General features: G+C 40.1%; 1 protein-coding gene across 5 annotated transcripts in view; it reads left to right on the top strand.

The window, feature by feature from the left end:
• The window catches only part of ATP9B (ATPase phospholipid transporting 9B (putative)), a 217,405-nt gene that overhangs the window by 69,377 nt on the left and 135,853 nt on the right, over positions 1-12,175 (top strand). For all 5 annotated transcript variants that reach the window (XR_010932969.1, XM_067698791.1, XM_067698793.1 and 2 more), the window contains exon 8: positions 5,940-6,034. Coding sequence is in view for 4 of the 5 variants with exons in the window: in XM_067698791.1 (XP_067554892.1) it covers positions 5,940-6,034 (95 nt within the window). In the remaining variant the exon portion in view is untranslated. The remainder of the gene's footprint in view (positions 1-5,939; positions 6,035-12,175) is intronic.

The raw sequence follows: 12,175 nt of genomic DNA, 5'->3' as shown, positions 1-12,175 counted from the left end.
ACTGACGCTGACACATCATCCTCACCCAAATTCCATAGTTTACATGAAAATTCATTCTTGGTGTAGTACATTCTATGGGTTTTGGCAAATGTATAATGACATCCATCATTATATATATCATACAGAGGATTTTCACTGTCCTAGAAATTTTCTGTGCTCTGCCCATTTACCTCTACCCCCAACTCCATCCTGGGCAGCCATAGATCTCTTTAGTGTCTCCGTGGCTTTTTTCTTTTCCAGAATGTCACGTAGTTGGAACCACACAGTATGCAGCCTTTTCAGAGTGGTTTCTTTTGCTTAGTGATAAACATTTAACGTTCCTTCTTATCTTTTCATTACTTGATAGCTCATTTCATTGTATCGCTGAATAATTCTCCATTGTCTGGATTTACCATAGTTGATCCATTCACCTACTGGAGGACATTTGGTTGCTTCCAAGTTTTGGCAGTTATGAATAAAGCTCGTATAAAATCTGCATGCAGGATTTTGTGTGGACATGAGTTCCCCAGCTCTTTCGGGTAAATGGCAAGGAGTGCAATCGCTGGATCGTATCGTTAGATTATGTTTAGCTTTGTAAGAAACCACCAAACTGTCTTCCGAAGTGGCTGCACCATTTTGCATCCCCACCAGCAATGATGAGAGTTCCTGTTGCTCCGCATCCCCGCAGGCCTTGGTGTTGTCAGTGTTCTGGAGTTTGGCCATTCTCATAGGTGTGGAGTGGCGTCTCGTTGTTTTACCTTACATTTCCCTGATGATTGATGTGGAGCATATTTTCATATGCTTATTTGCCATCTCTGTATCTTCTTTGTTCTGGTTTGGCCCATGTTTTAACTGGATTGTTTTCTTATTGTTGAGTTTTAAGAGTTCTTTATATATTTTGGATAATAGCCCTTTATCAGATGTGTCTTTTGCAAATATTTTCTCCCAGTCTGTGCCTTGTTTTCTAATTCTCTTGCTGATATGTTTGCAGAACAGAAGTTTTAAATTTTAATGAAGTCCAGTTTATCAGTTTTTGCTTTTTTTTTTTAATAGATCACGTCTTTGGTGTTGTATCTAAAAAGGCACCACCATAGCCAAGGTCATCTAGGTTTTCTCCTAGGTTATCTTCTAGGACTGTTATAGTTTTGCATTTAAGTCTGTGATCTATTTTGAGTTAATTTTTTATGAAGGGTGTAGGTCTGTGACTAGATTCATTTCTTTTGTGTATGGATGTCTGGTTGTTCCAGCACTATTTGTTGAAAAGGCTATCTTTGCTCAATAGTACTGCCTTTGCTAGTTCGTCAAAGATTACTTGACTATATTTATGGAGTTCTATTTAAAGGTTCTCTATATTCTATTCCCTTCATCTATGTCTACTCTTTCACCAATACCACACTGTCTTGATTACTGTAGCATTATAGTAATTTTTTTTCAAGGTTGGTGAATGGTTTTACTTTTGAAGTGAATTTGTTTATTTTCTTTTTTACTGTGTTCAAACACACGTAACATAAAATACACATAAGCCCCAGCCCTGGTGCCACCATTCCACTTTCTGTCTGTGAATTGGACCATCTAAGACCCTCAGGTAACTGGATTCATACAGTGTTTGTCTTTCTGTGACTGGCTTGCTTCACTGAGTGTAATGTCCTAAAGGTTCATCCATGTTGTAGCATATTGTAAAATTTCTGTCCTTTTTCAGTCTGAATAATACTTCATTGTATGTATATACGACATTCTCCTTATCTATCCATCCATCAGTGGACACTTGGGTCACCTCCATGTTTTATTTATTGTGAATAATACTGCTATGAACATGAGTGCACAAATGTCTCTTTCAGACCTTGCTTTCAGTTCTTTTGGGCCTACACCCAGAAGTGGAATTGCTAGGTCATATGGTAATTCTTTAAAAACTTCTTTAGAAACTGCTGTACTGTTTTGCATTGAATATCTTCTTCCATCCTTTCACTTCCAGCTTCTTTGTATCTTTGTATCTAAAGTGAGTCTCTTGCAGACAGCATGTGCTTGGATCGCGCCTTTGTCCATTCTGCCAGTCTCTGTCTTTGGTAGGAGTCTGAATAATATTTACCTATTTACCTATTTATATTTAAAGTCATTGCTGATAAGGAGCAACTTCTTTCATTGTGCAGTTTGTTTTCCTTATGCCTTACAACTTTTTTTTTTTTTCCTTCATTTCCTACATTACTGTCTTTTCTGGTTGATATTTCGTAGTAAAATATTTAAATTCCTTTCTCATTCCCTTTTGTGTATATTCGGAACTCTTCTCCTTTATAGTTCTATCCCCGTCCTTTCAGGTGTTGATGTCACAGAATTACATCTTCATACACTATGTTCCCAAGACATAAACTAATAATTATTTTAAATGCATTAACCTTTTAAATTATGTAGAAAACAAGATTAGAAGTTACAAACCAAGTTACAGTAATTCTGGCTTTTAGACTAATAATTTCTTTAAATTTATTAATCTCTTAAATCGTGTAGAAAAAGTGCAGTTCAAACCATTCTTACAATAATAGTAGCTTTTATAATTGCCATGCATTAGTAACCTTTACTGAGATCTTTATTTCTCCACACAGCTTCACGTTACTGTCTACTGGCCTTTCATTTCACCTACCAGACTGCCTTGAGCACTTGCAGGGCAGGTCTAGTGGTCACCAGCTTCCTCAGCTTTTGTTTACTTGAGAATGTCTTGATTTCTCCCTCACATTCAACGGGCAGTTTTGCTGGATTGAAGATACTTGGTTGCAGTTTTTTTCTTTTAGCACTTGGAGTTGATTGGTTCACTGCCTTCTGGCTTCCATAGAAATTCCATCTCTTTCTGATGAGCAATCTGGTGGTTATCTTACTGAGGATCCCTTGTATATGATAATTCTCTTTTCTCTTGCAGTTTTCAAGATTCTCTTTGTCTTTGAAAGTTTGATTATAATGTGTCTTGGTGTGGGTCTGTTTGAGTTCATATTACAGGCATGGTTTCCTGGTACTTGTAAAAGTTATGTTTACACTATACTTCAGTCTGTTAAGTGTGCAGTAGCATTATGTCTAAAAAAAAGTACAACCTTAATTAAAAAATACAAAACAAAAACAATAAGTTTTGTCTTTGTAGTAACAATTTTACTACAATAGTAAAATCAAAGAACAATGATCACAGATCATCGTAACAAATATAACAATAGTAAAAAGTTTGAAATATTACAAGAATTACCAAAATGTGACAAAGAGATGCAAATAGAGCAAATGCTCTTGGCAAAAATGGCCCTGATAGACTTGCTTGATGCAGGGTTGCCACACACTTCCAATCTGTGAAAGAACATAGCATCTGCAAAGTGCAACAAAAGAACGTGTCTCTGTGCTTGGATTTTGGTGGGGTCCTTGGGAGTTTATATTCATGTCTTTCATCAAATCTGGGAAGTTTTCAGCCATTATTCAGATATTCTCTCTGTTCCTTCTTCTCTGTCTTGTCCTTCTGGGCCTCCCACAGTGCATATGTTGGTCCACGTGACAGTGTCCTATGGGTCCGTTTGTCTCTGTTCACTTTTTTCCCATCTTTTTCCTTCTGTTCCTCAGGTTGGATCACTTCCATTGTCCTATCTTCAGGTTTGCTCATTCTTTGCTATGCCTGCTCAAATCTGCCTTTGACTCCCTCTAGTGAAATTTTCATTGCCCTTGAATTTCTTTTTCATTTCTTTTTGGGTTTTCTCTCTCTTTATCGATATCTCCATTGTGTTCATACATTGTTTTCTTGACTTTCTCCACATCTTTCTTTAGTTCTTTGAGCATCTTTTTAGACAGTTGCTTTAAAGTCTTTGTTTAGTAGAACTACCGTCAGGTCTTTTTTGAGGACAGTCTCTGTTGATTAAGTTTTTTCCATTAAGTTGGCCATACTCTCCTGTTTTTGTTTTTGGTTGTTTTTTTTTTTTTTTGAACACTGGACATTTCTATCTAATAATGTGGTAACTCTGGAGATTGTCCCCCAGTGGTGGGACAGCTGGAGACTCTATAATAATAGTAATGGCATTGGAGTGAAACTCCTCAAGTACTGGAGCTCATTCAGCACACACAAACACACATACACACACACACACACATGCCTAATTGGTCTCCTTCTGAGGATGGCAGGGTACTAGTTCATTGCCTTGAAATGTGGGTAGATAACAACAGGAGTCAGTGCTTTCTTGTAGGAACTTTCCCACCAGGTGAGCCAACTGGATCCAAAGAGCAGAGGCCTCTCCTTTTACATTTTATTCCAGGTAAAAGGTGAAAAAGAAGGATAGACTGCTGCCTTCTGCACCCTCTGGTGCAGTAACGGGTACCTCTAGTGGGCATTAAGCATGAAGGGCTGTTGGCATCAGAGAAGAGCAGGCCATTGTACCTCTGGACGGAAGCAGGGCAGCATTGCTGAGGGTCAGTGGAGTCTGAGCTGGGCTCCGTGTGCAGGAGCCAGCGTTGTAGGACCCACAGAGGGAAGGGGAGCAGGCTGGCCTGGACCCTGAGTGTTCAGTCAGCAACACGCAGAACCAGCCTTTCAGCAGACAAATTGGAAGGAGGGGTGGGGAGGGCCTGGGGTGAAAAGTGACTTTACAGACATTCCCAGAGTGGGCTCTGCAGTGGTGCTAAGGATGTACATCTGCACAGGGACGTACAACTGACAGTCCTGCTGCTTTACAAGCAGGGAAGGGGCTGCAATGGGGTCGGGGCACATGCAGCATCTCCTAAGGGGTCTCATAGTTGTGCACAAGATTTTTATCTTGTAGTAATTTGTAAGGTGTACATATGCTTGTGTGGCTTTCTACAACTATTTTATTTTACAGTTAAATTTTTGAAAAACCTCAAAAGTCACTTGAATTCATTATGTGGTTAAACTACTAATTTGTTACTTAGTTTTATCTGATTCCTTTTATATTTTCGGGGTCACTTTTTTGAAGTTTGATGTGATTTGGCTTTTTAATTTTGTGAATCATGTATGATCTCAGAGTGAACAGTGTAACATGGGATGCACTCCCAAAGGTGCTGCTTCTGGCCCGTCCCTCCCCTTTCCCCTTCCTTCCTGTGGGCAGTGTCCCTCCCTGCACACGCGCATACAGACTCACTCACGCTTTCCCCACCTTGATCTCCAGTAGCTGGTGTTACTTTGTTCCCAGTGTTGTGCACCTGGCTTTTTTCATTAGATGGTATATATCCTAGAGAGATTTCTCAGTAGAAATGGAGGCCTTTCTCATCTCTTTTTCTTTTTCCTTTCTGTTTCTTTTTCCTTCCTTCCTTTCTTTGCTTTTTTTTTTTTTCACTGCTGCATGTGCTCCCTTGTATTCAGCTGATTCCCTGATTTTGTGTTCCCACTCCTTTGGTTGATTAATAATGTTGCACGGTTGCCCTGTATGTGTGTGTTTTGTGCTTTGCTGTTGTGTAAGAGGATACGTTATAAGAAATGGTGTGACAGCATGGGCAAAGAGTAAACGGACTTTTGTAATTTAATATTTTTTATGTTTAAAATTGGATGGGGCTGTGAGTATGACAGTAGCTCTTTTCAGGCTTTAACATTTTAGCTGTGCTTTTATTATTGAGCATATGTTTTATAGTGGTACATCATATATTTTATTAGCAAAGTTATATCACACACTCTTGGGTATTTTTGTATATTTACTTATTATTGTGTTATTATCAAAACATAAGCTAAAGGTAGAAATGATCAATGTAGTCTTTCTAAAATAAAGTAAACCTTTATTACTAGTAAACCTTAATAGTCTAGAACACCAACTAGGAGACAAGTGAATAAACAATGACTTCTATCTTTTCAGCAGACTCATTTTGTGAGTCAAATAAATAGTACTTTTAAGGATTTTTTGTTAATGGGAATCTGTAGATATATCATTTCTGTATCCCACTGTGCTGTGAATTGTGGCTTTAAAGTACCTGTAACTTAGGAGTTTTTCCTCTCTTATTCCAAGGTTCATGTTTTATTCGAACTGATCAACTCGATGGTGAAACTGACTGGAAGCTGAAAGTGGCGGTGAGCTGCACGCAGAGGCTGCCGGCTCTGGGGGTGAGTGTTGCTGTCATTATTCCATCATTTACTGTAGTGGCCATTTCTGTGCAGTAGATACAGTTCTGTTTATACCAACTTAATTAATGTGTTGATAATGTTTTAAAATAATTTCTTCGTTACTAAGTTCATTGAAAATTATGCCCACGTAATTTCTCTGGTGTCTTAGCACATAACCTTTTTGAGGTATAGTTTTAAATGTTCCTTTTGGCTTGACTCTTAGGTTTTCTTTCTTTTCTTTCTCTTTCCTTTTTGTTTCTGTTTTTAAAACCCCCCTCGTGTGAGTAATCTTTGAAATCGAGAACTCTTGGTGGGGTTAGCTACATCCATTTTTGGTAACTGACTGACTCCCAGGAGGCTGTTCAGATACTGCTTTGGTAGAACTCACGTGGGCTTAGCCCAGCCTTGGACACCAGCCTGTCCACTTCAGCTTTTCCCTTTGAAGGTGGAGGGGAAGTGAATTGTTCCTTCCTAGGGAGGGGGAAGTGAAGTGTTCCTGTGTGTCTCGGCAGAGTGAGAAGGGGAAAGACACCTCTGGACTTCTTGCTTGGCCTTTGCTGCCTGGGGAACGGGCAAGAGGTGGGACCAGAGGGCACAGTACTTAACGGATCTCAGTGTTTTTAGTGATCTCTGAAACAGATCTCACGAGTGCTCAGAACCTCCTAAACTGCTATACATCTTTTTTTTTTTTTTTTTTTTAAGTCAAAATCACGGTTGTGGTCATTTGGTGTTTGTTTTGTGTTATACGTATGATTTATCTGAATGAGAGAAGCTTTATCTTACATGATTTGCTGATATTCACTGGAGAGTAAAGAAAGATTGAGGGTCTTCAGAATGACCTTGGACCCAAGCAGTTGGTTAAGGGAAAGGAAATTGAATCCTCTGGATTTGGTCACTTTCCTTAGATGGGTTGGATTTGATAGGAATAGCTACTGCACATAGCTTACAGTTAATTACTGTGAATAGCAGGAACCTTCCTTATTGTAAATATTGTACTTTCTGGAAACTAAATCTGTTTGGCATGTATAAGTCTTGGCAGTATTTTGTTTCTTTAGGCATCTTCCATTGCCTGTACTTAGGTAGTACCAAGGTTGAAATTCATTCCTTGCTTAGAGTTTGTTGGTTTCTTGGAGCTGTGGGTTCCTGGTTTTCTTCTCTTTTCCGTCCTCCTTTCTGCGCAGACCCCTGTCTCTGGGACACGAGCGACAAGTGTGTTAGACTTGCTGTTCCTGCAGGTGTCGAGCTTCTGCTGCTCTCTTCTCAGTCTTGTTCTCTTTCTGTGACTCAATTTTGACAGTTTCGGTTGCTCTTTTATTTTTTTTTTAGTTGCACAGCTTTTGGGATTTTAGTTCCCTGACCAGGGATTGAATCCAGGCCCTCAGCAGTGAGAGCACGGAGTCCTAACCACTGGAGCATCAGGGAATTCTCATTTTGCTGTCTTTAGATTCACTAATTTTATCTTGTGCAGTGTCTAGTCTTCTGTTAAGACCACCCAGCTAATTTTTTTATTCCAAATCTTGTATTTTTAATCTCTGGAACCAGGTTCCACCTGGTCACCCATTTTTGTTATTGTTTGAATACTTTTCTTTCCTAATATGTTCATAGTTTCATTTAAATCTTTCAGCAGTTTACAACACTTATTCTTCGTCTGTTAATGCCATTGTCTCTGTTATTTTGGGCATGTTTCTTCTTAAAAAAATGTTCTCCTTGTTACAGTTCACACTTTCCTGCTTGCACAGCTGGTAATTTTTAGTTGGATGCTGGATATTGTAAATACTATATTTTTTTCTTCCTTCAAAACCTGTTGATCTTGATTTTCTTAGTTCAGTAACTTGTGGATAAACTTGATCTTTCCAAGAGTTGTTCTTAAACTTTGTTGGGGTGGCCATGGCTCACGGGCCCAGCCGCTCCGCGGCATGTGGGATCTTCCCGGACCGGGGCTCGAACCCGTGTCCCCTGCATCGGCAGGCGGACTCTCAACCACTGCGCCACCAGGGAAGCCCCTGTTATATGTTTTTAAAGAGGTCTTTATATATAGTTTGCTAATCATATTTCATTCATTTGTTTTAATCTCTTCTAAATATTTTCATTTATAGTTTCTGTTGTCCGTATAAAAGTTTAGCATCCTTATATAAGGTGACCTAACAGTAATTTTACAATAGTCTTTAAAATAGTTACTTATGTAATGTGATAGAAGTGCTAATTATTTCTATGGTGATGATCATATTACAATACGTAAATGCATCAAACTGACTTGTACACCTTAAATTTATACAATGTTATATGTCAAGTATATTTCAATAAAAATATTTTTTAAAAAATAAATAGTTACTGCTTTTGGTTTTATGCTTAGACCATTTCCACTCCATGACTATGTTTTAAATGGTTACTTTAAAATCACTCCTCCTTTACACATGAACTCTCCAGTCCAGCTAGCATTTGTTTGGAGTCGAGCTCTGAGTAGGAAATCAAACGTAAAACAACCTGCTGGCTGGTCGTAGCAGTACTGTTTGCTGAATAGCTCACTGTTTTAGCACAATTTTAAAATTGCCCTGGGAGGTTCCAGTTTTAAACTCTTGCCCTCAGTGTATGAGTGTGCAGGGTTCTCCAAACCTTTGCCGAGTGAGTACGTGTCGCAAACCTATTCCCCCAGCCTGTTTCCTGACTTTTCGCTTTAAAATACCTTTTGCCATATAACTTTGTTTAGGTAAATATTAAAATTAACTTTTGTTTAGGTAAATATTTATACGTTTTCCTTTTTGTTTGTGGATTTTGTGTTGTGCCAGAAGGCTGTTCTCCCACCAGTGTTCATTTATCATCTTAACCACTGTCAGTGTTTGTCAGCGGGTAGTCTAAAAGTGAGAGGCTGGCCATTAGCACTTACTGTCTTGTAATTATTAAAATATTCCCCGCACATGGACCCATAGAGAAGAGAGTTCAATCACATCATGAAATCTGTGTGGCTGAACGATAGATTTATGAGTGAGGTCGACTAAGCCCTTGTTAATAGAGCCTGCAGCTGGGCCGCAGTTTTCTCTGCCCAGGCTCCTCCTCTCTGCTCTCTCCAGCCTCACTCAGACTCCCAGTGTTTTCTGTGTGCTCTTCCTTCTTTCGCGTGGTGAGATAAATCTGTGCTGTCGCCTTGTCCCTGAAGACACCCAGCTTGCAGTTCTCACGCTACTTGTTAAAATGGTTAGTTTTCATCCTGAGACAGTCGTGGAGCCTGTTGACTTTCTAACGTGCTTTGAGCCCATTGCTGGGCTCCCGCTGCTCTCGCGCGCTTGCCTTTTTCCTCCTCTTTGTGCTTTCTCGTTTTTCTAGTGCGCGTCCTCAAGTGGTCTCTCCAGGATTGAAGGGGGAGGAAAGGTCACGAACCCCAAGTGACCGGAGGGTTTCTGTTTGCCATCAGGCTTGGAGGCCGCACCTCGGAGTCTGTCCCTCTGCACCTCACTTCCAGCAGTCACGTGCGCTCCAGGGCACACTGGGAAGCAGTTGCACAGAATAATCCTTTGTAGCAGATTTAATTCGCTGAGAGTGTTAGAAAAGAAGTGCATTGTTAAGATACTGTATTAGAATTTTTCTGAAAGAAAAGCCAAACAACGAGTATGTGGTATGTGATGGCATTACCTGGATTCCAGGAGAGTGGGTCAGCTGTGACAGAGGCTAGTGTCGGGAAGGGGCATGCAGAGGACTGCTAGAAATGTCCACCCCTTGGTCGTGGTGGTGTCGTTGGTGCGTGCTTGTATTCCAATGCAGAAAATTGTACACTTTAAGCATGCATAATTTATTGCCTGTAAACGATATCTTAAGAAACTATTTAAAATTCCACTATGATGTTATCTATATTTTTGAATATTCCCTTTGCTGTGATCACAGGAGGTACATTTTATTATATTCAATATTATAAGGATGTTTTCCTCATTTTTATTAGCGACAGATATGTATAAATTGCAAAATATTTAGAAAGTCAGAGTATGCAATTCATACAGTGCTACTTTTAAAATTTTATGGTTGATACACTTTGATAAAGAGTGTGTTAAGCATTTGGGTGAAGTAACTGGAAAATGAAAATGTTTTAAGTTTTGATATTAGCATAAAACCAAAAGGCAATATATTTTAGAAAACAGGAAATTTAGCTGAATTTGTGATTCATCCATCAATTTATTTATTTATAAAATTTATTTATTTATTTTTGGCTGCCTTGGGTCTTCGTTGCTGCACGTGGGCTTTCTCTAGTTGCGGCACGCGGCGGCTACTCTTTGTCGTGGTGCGTGGTCTTCTCATTGCGGTGGCTTCTCTTGTTACAGAGCACAGGCTCTAGGCGTGCAGGCTTCAGTAGTTGTGGCACGCGGGCTCAGTAGTTGTGGCTTGAGGGCTCTAGAGCGCAGACTCAGTAGTTGTGGCACACGGGCTTAGTTGCTCTGCGGCATGTGGGATCTTCCTGGACCAGGGCTCGAACCCGTGTCCCCTGCATTGGCAGGTGGATTCTTAACCACTGTGCCACCAGGGAAGCCCCATCCATCAATTTAAATTTGTAGCTTCATATAATTTGACATATTAGGTATAGACTTTTTTTCATAGGAAAGAAAGCTCTAATTTCATTATGGACATAGACAAGGCAATTTGGTTTTTCATCAAATAGCTTACGCTGTCCATAACTGTCACTCATTTTGACTTTTCTGTCTCTAATGTGATGGACCTGGGGAGTGTTTGGTGACATTTGCTGTTTGACGCATCATCAGTGGAGCATTGTGTCCACAGTGACACCAAGAATGATTAAACCTACAATCCTTAGAGCTCTTTTTAAAGAATTGAGGACGCCACCAAGAATAAGCTCTCGAATTCTGTTGTGTCCAGAGCACCTAATGTGATCAGAGAATTGAAATTTAGTTGGAGCGGTGCTGCCGATCCAAACCTGTGACGGCAGGTCCAGCTTCTTGCTGTCGCGGACATGGAGACGTGTGGGAATGTGTTTCTGCTCTTGTGATCAGGCAAATTTATTAACGACAGTGAGGGCACAGTAATTTTCAATAAATCATGACTCGCTGATGTATTTCAAAAGATCCATATAGGAGTAAACAATACCATTTATATTTAATTAGTTTTATTGAACGAAAGGCAATTTTATTGGTAATGAACCACATGTTATGATTAAGGATGTATTTTAATGACCTTTAAGTAATGCGAACAAATGTTGCCCTTGACCTAATAGCAGAGGCTTTCCTACATTATTGAAAACTTCAGAATGATTTTTAAATTATCATGAAAAGCTTCGAATGACATTCTCATTATTGTGCCATTATTCAGTCATTTGATGTCTAATCTAGATGAAATGCATTCCTCTAAATGTTCATGTGCATGTGGAAATACGGGGGTTGTTGCTAGGCGGTTCTTTATTTCCATGTATCAAAAGGCAGTCTGTTATAGGAGAACTTCATTTTTTGAAAATGACTGTGACGGTATAGGACTTAAATGACGAGTGATCCTCCAGCTTGCCTTGTGCCAGGAGTCGGTTGGCTGTCTTTTCACAAGTCTAAAATTATTACGCAATGCATTTCTTCTTGTGTAAACTAGCCTGGCTTAATTAACTTGAACATAAATTTTTATTAGTTAACATATAATCTAAGCTGCAGTAGCAGACCCACTGTGGTGAGCTGGTGTGTTCACCCTTCATCCAGTGCAGCGTCTCTGTTCTTCAGAACCTTAAAAACTAACCTGCACGTATTTTGCAGGCCCACTTGAAGGCATGTAAATGAGCTTCCCCAAGTTTAACGAGCTCTCAGAGAACTCTCACGGCAGGATGGGAGTGAGCTGTCCCTCTGCCCCACTGGCATTCTCAGCTGGCAGGTGCTGTCCTCAGCCCCAGGGGTCTGTGTGGTAGTTGCTGTGTAGGCAGTGGCCTCCCTTGCAGCCTAGAGTCATGGCTCCCTGCTGCGTCTGGAACTCAATAGTGGCCGTGGTGTTTTCGGTAGAGGATCATTCTGAGAGTGATGTTTGGAGGTTCAGTCATGAGCTCAAACCTTCCTAAGGCTTTGGAAGCACTGCATTCCATGTGTTAAGTCCCTTTCTGCTCTGAGATCTGGAGTGATACATCCCAGATCCAGAGAGACGTTTCTTCTCCCTCACCTAACAGCCCAGAGG

The sequence above is a fragment of the Pseudorca crassidens genome, chromosome 12 (assembly GCF_039906515.1).
Source record: "Pseudorca crassidens isolate mPseCra1 chromosome 12, mPseCra1.hap1, whole genome shotgun sequence".
Taxonomy (NCBI): domain Eukaryota; kingdom Metazoa; phylum Chordata; class Mammalia; order Artiodactyla; family Delphinidae; genus Pseudorca; species Pseudorca crassidens.
This window is presented reverse-complemented; position numbering and strand designations above follow the sequence as displayed.